The sequence below is a fragment of the Danio rerio genome, chromosome 8 (genome assembly GCF_049306965.1).
Source record: "Danio rerio strain Tuebingen ecotype United States chromosome 8, GRCz12tu, whole genome shotgun sequence".
NCBI lineage: Eukaryota > Metazoa > Chordata > Actinopteri > Cypriniformes > Danionidae > Danio > Danio rerio.
Window position 1 is genome coordinate 531501 of NC_133183.1, and position 6000 is coordinate 537500.

General features: G+C 35.5%; 2 protein-coding genes and 1 long non-coding RNA gene across 3 annotated transcripts in view; 2 read left to right on the forward strand and 1 right to left on the reverse strand.

Annotated features, from left to right (window-relative positions):
• dmxl1 (Dmx like 1) overlaps window positions 1-6000 on the forward strand; it is a 372767-nt gene that overhangs the window by 260980 nt on the left and 105787 nt on the right. The window lies entirely within an intron of this gene.
• The window catches only part of LOC141375560 (uncharacterized), a 138049-nt gene that overhangs the window by 26418 nt on the left and 105631 nt on the right, over window positions 1-6000 (reverse strand). The window lies entirely within an intron of this gene.
• Window positions 1-6000, forward strand: part of snx2 (sorting nexin 2) — a gene marked incomplete at its 5' end in the record, with an annotated part of 45319 nt that overhangs the window by 20564 nt on the left and 18755 nt on the right. The window contains 5 exon segments of the mRNA NM_001037698.1: window positions 459-528; window positions 919-962; window positions 1317-1458; window positions 1626-1704; window positions 2969-3044. Coding sequence (NP_001032787.1) covers window positions 459-528; window positions 919-962; window positions 1317-1458; window positions 1626-1704; window positions 2969-3044 — 411 coding nt within the window.

A 6000-nucleotide genomic window follows, 5' to 3' on the forward strand; every position in this document is an offset into this window, starting at 1 on the left:
ATCCATCGTTCTGTCCATCCATCCATCCATCGTTCTGTCCATCCATCCGTCCATCGTTCTGTCCATCCATCCGTCCATCGTTCCGTCCATCCATCCGTCCATCCATCATTCCATCCGTCCGTCCATCCATCTTTCTGTCCATCCATCCATCCATCGTTCTGTCCATCGTTCCGTCCGTCCGTCCGTTCATCCATCTATCCATCCATCGTTCCATCCATCCATCCATTCATCATCTGTCCGTCCGTCCATCCATCCAAATACACACATATGTACACATACACACTACAGACACATGCACTGCACACATGTGCACATATATACACAGATACACACACACACACACACACACACACACACACATGTATGACTGAGATACAAATGTGCACTCATCAAACAGACTCTGAGATCTCGCACACTCACACAGACTCTCTCCCTCTCTCTCTCCTTCTCCCCCTCAGGATGAAGATGAGCAGGAGAGCAGAGACACACTCGACATCCAGATCTCCGTCTCGGACCCGGAGAAAGTGGGTGAGTGTTTATGAAGTGTGTGTATGACAAGTTTGAGCTGTGTGGTGTGTGTGTGTGTGTGTGTGTGTGTGTTTGTGTGAGTTGCAGATCCCCACTGCTAATCAATAGGTCTTTTCAGATGTTGAGCTGCAGGTGTGTGTGTGTGTGTGTATGATGAGTGTGTATGATGAGTGTGTGTGTGTGTGTGTATATGATGTGTGTGTATGATGAGTGTTTGCATGAAAACTGATAAACTCAGAATCAGATTTACACACTGTTGTACATTTATGAGACTGCTTCTTACATCTTCACTGTAAGAGTGTGTGTGTGTGTGTGTTTCAGTCTGTGTAAGAAGTTCACTTCAGTGTAAAGACGTGTGTGTGTGTGTGTGTGTGTGTGTGTTTTCAACAGGTGACGGCATGAATGCATACATGGTGTATAAAGTGACGACCAAGGTGAGCAATTCACCTGAATCTGCTGTGTGTGTGTTTGTGTGTTTGTGTGTGTGTGTGATTCTGTGTTGTGTGCATCTCTTTGTTTCTGTATGTGTGTAATTTGTTTCTTTGATTGTGTGTGACTTTCTGTGTGTGTTTAAATGTTAAAATTTTAAATGTGACCTGTGTGTGTGTGTGTGTGTGTGTGTGTGTGTGTGTGTGTGTGTGTGTGTGTGTGTGTGTGTGTGTGTGTGTGTGAGAGAGACACTTTCTTTGTGAGAGTATATGACTCACTTTGTGTGTGTGTGTAGCTCTCTCTCTTTCTGTGTATATAAATGAGTGTGTGTGTGTGTGTGTGTGTGTGTGTGTGCGCAGTCGTGTCTGTCGGTGTTCAGCAGGTCAGAGGTGTGTGTGAGGAGGCGCTTCAGTGATTTTCTGGGTCTGCACAGTAAACTGGCCTCCAAATATCTGCATGTCGGCCTCATCGTGCCTCCTGCGCCGGAGAAGAGCATTGTGGGTACGTCAGAAGAATGATCAAGGGTGTGTGTGTGTATTGAAGATCTTTCTCTACACCTGTGTGTGTGTGTGTGTGTGTGTGTGTGTGTGTGTGTGTGTGTGTGTGTGTGTGTGTGTGTGTGTGTGTGTGTGTGTGTGTGTGTGTGTGTGTGTGTGTGTGTGTTACAGGCATGACGAAGGTGAAAGTGGGGAAAGAGGACCTGTCGTCGGTGGAGTTTGTGGAGAAGAGAAGATCAGCTCTGGAGAGGTGCTTCACACTACTCACTACATACATGTGCAGATAATTAATAAACATTCATTAATTAATGATTAAAATCTGTTACAAAAGTAATATAAAAATGATTACAATATATTCATATCTTTATTTAAAAGAATATTATAAATCTGCTTTGAAAAGTTACTTTAAACTGTTTATATATGCATATTCAGTATTTAATTAATTAATAAATACTGTAATTAAACAATGTAATTTATATTTTATTGATCAATTCAAATAATAAACAGTAATCAATTAATAATTAAAGCAATAATTGAAGTTATTTACAGAATAATAATAAAAAAATTAATAATAACAGAAGTCTCCATGCACAGTTCATCTGTCTTCTCTAATATTTAATAATTAATATCTAACATAATTTAAAATAAATCTGCATTGAAAAGTTATTTCACAATATTTATACATAAATATTAAACATTTTAATAATTAATCAATATTGTAATTAACTAATTGAATTGACATTTCATTGAACAATTATTAAAATAATTAATAAACAATAATTAATTACAAAAATAAATAACAACAATAAAGTAAAATTATTAAACAATAACAACAAAAATCTCCAGCGGAGTGTGTGTGTGGGTGTGGGTGTGGGTGTGTGTGTGTGTGTGTGTGTGTGTGTGTGTGTGTGTGTGTGTGTGTGTGTGTGTGTGTGGGTGTGGGTGTGTGGGTGGGTGTGTGTGGGTGTGGGTGTGTGGGTGGGTGGTTGTCTGTCTCTTACCAGTATATACGGGTTACACCAGTGTGTGTGTGCGTTTTCTCCAGTATTTCAGGGTGTGTGTGTGTTATCTCCAGTATTTGAGAGTGAGTGTGTGTGTTCTCTCTCCAGTATTTGAGGGTGTGTGTGTTATCTCCAGTATTCGAGAGTGAGTGTGTGTGTTTTCTCTCAAGTATTTGAGGGTGTTTGTGTGTGTGTGTGTGTTTTCTCTCCATTATTTGAGAGCTGTGTTTGTGTTTTTTCCTGTATTTGAGCGGTGTGTGTGTGTGTGTTAAAGTTCACTGGTGTTCTTCTCGTCTGTGGATTAAAGGTTAAGCAACAGATATTAGATAAACACTAATGTGTGAGCTCAGGAGGTTTTGCAGCAACTGATGAATCGAATAAACATTAGAGGAAAGCACGGCGCTGACATTTCTCTGCCCTTTTTATGTGTGTGTTGATGGAGGTGAAGGTCAGCGCTGGACGTCTGATCCAGAACTGAAGCTGACACTAATAATACTAAAATCTGTGTTTCAGGTATCTGATGAGGACGGTCAAACACCCGGCGCTGCTCAAAGATCCAGACGTCCTGCAGTTCCTGGAGAGCTCAGAGGTACAACACACTGAGAACACACTCTTACTACTCATGCAAGTAATAAGCAAATAATATTCTGACAATATGAGAAGCAGAATAAACACGTTTATCTTCTTTACATAAGATTATTCCTCTTTCTTTATTGTCAGATTATTCTGCTTGTTTTAATGACAAGCTCACTTCACTTTGACTCATTATTTCTAAAAACAACACTATTCTTACTACTTGTCTTTATTTAACAGTCCTTTATTTTTCTATTAACAAACACATATAATATAATATAATATAATATAATATAATATAATATAATATAATATAATATAATATAATATAATATAATATAATATAATATAATACAATTTAGTATTATATAATAATATAATATAATATAATATAATATAATATAATATAATATAATATAATATAATATAATATAGTATTATATAATATAATAAAATATAATATAATTAATATAAAATAAAATAATATAATATAATATAATATAATATAGTATTATATAATATAATATCATATAATATGATACAATTTAGTATTATATAATAATATAATATAACATAATATAATATAATATAATATAATATAATATAATATAATATAATATAATATGAAATAATATAATATAAAATAATATAATATAATTATCCGGTCCTGAATTTGTACAATAATAAACTCTTTATTTTATTTTACAGTCCTTTATTTAATATTATATAATATAATATAATTTAGTATTATAAAATAATATAATATAATATAATATAATGTAATATATAATAATATAATAAAATATAATATAATACAATATAAAATAATATAGTAAAATAAAATATAATATAATATAATATAATATAATATAATATAATATAATATAATATAATATAACATAACATAACATAACATAACATAACATAGCATAATATAAGATAATATATAATTATCCGGTCCTGAATTTGTACAATAATAAACTCATTTTATTTTATTTTATTTTATTTTATTTTATTTTATTTTATTTTACAGTCCTTTATTTTTCTATTAACAAACACATAATATAATATAATATAATATAATATAATATAATATAATATAATATAATATAATATAATATAATATAATATACTATTGGAAAATATTCAAATTTACAAGAGGGTGAATAATTTAAATGAAATTAAATATACAGATAGAGATAGATAGATGACAAAGGGGGAAAGAGAAATAATCTCGTTTTCAGTTTGATAAAATATTTTATTATTTACACCATTGTCTGATTATTTAATCTGTTTTAAGGAAAAATTCACTTAATTCTGACTTCATTCCGTGTGTGCGTGCGTGGCTGTGTATGCGTGTGTGTGTTTGTTAGAGCTGCACAATATACCGTTTCAGCATCAAAATCGCTATGTGATTATTGGCAATAGAGACATTGGAGCATATGCAATGTTGAGTTTATGATTTATCATTTGCGCATGATTTTGATGCCGGGAATTGTATAATGATTTTAAAAATTTTCCGAAGATTACGTTTATTGAATTGTTTTTATTATTTAATTACTGTACCTGAACACTGTTAGTGTGACTCAGGAAACGATAAAACACTTTGTTTATCTTCTTTATTTTTTAAAATCTTTTTCTTGATTGTATTTATAGATTTAGTTATGCATGAAAATACAAACAACACATGCAAATATAGAAACACTGCAAATAGCACAGACCACAGCAAAAATGTGTCGGGGGAATTTATGTTGTTTATTAGATTCTATGGAGATGCACTCCCACTGCAGAATCACCACAATCCATATCACATTATCAATTCTTTACAAATAGAGAAAAATTATATTCAATATACACTCACTGGCCACTTTATTAGGTACACCAGTCCATCTGCTCGTTAACGCAAATGTCTAATCAGCCAATCACATTGCAGCAGCTCACTGCATTTAGGCATGTAGACATGATCAAGACGATCTGCTGCAGTTCAGACTGAGCATCAGAATGGGGAAGAAAGGGGATTTAAGAGACTTTGAACGTGGCATGGTTGTTGGTGTATTTCAGACACTGTTGATCTACTGGGATTTTCACGCACAACCATCTCTAGGGTTTACAGAGAATGCTCCGACAAAGAGGAAATCTCCAGTGAGCGGCAGTTCTGTGGACGCAAATGCCTTGTTGATGAGGTCAGAGGTCAGAGGAGAATGGCCAGACTGGTTCCAGCTGATAGAAAGGCAACAGTAACTCAAATAAGCACTCGCTACAACCGAGCTCTGCAGAAGAGCATCTCTGAACACACAACACGGCCAACCTTGAGGCGGATGGGCTACAGCAGCAGAAGAGCACACCGGGTGCCGCTCCTGTCAGCTAAGAACAGGAAACTGAGGCTACAATTCACACAGACTCACCAAAACTGGACAATAGAAGATTGGAGAAACGTTGCTGCTCTGATGAGTCTCCATTTCTGCTCACACATTCGGATGCTCGGTTCAACAACATGAAAGCATGGATCATCCTGCCTTGTATCAGCGGTTCAGGCTGGTGGTGGTGGTGTAATGGTGTGGGGGAGATTTTCTTTGGGTCCATTAGTACCAATTGAGCATCAACGCCACAGCCTACCTGAGTATTGCTGCTGACCATGTCCATCCCTTTATGAGCACAGTGTCTCCATCTTCTGATGCTACTTCCAGCAGGATAACGCAGCATGTCATAAAGCTCAATCATCTCAGACTGCTGAACATGACGATGAGTTCACTGTACTCAAATGGCCTCCACAGTCACCAGAGCTCAATCCAATAGAGCAGCTTTGGGATGTGGTGGAACGGGAGATTGGCATCATGGATGTGCAGCCGACAAATCTGCAGCAACTGTGTGATGCTATCATGACAACATGGAGCAAAATCTCTGAGGAATATTTCCAGCAGCTTGCTGAATCTCTGACATGAAGGATTAAAGCAGTGCTGAAGGCCAAAGGG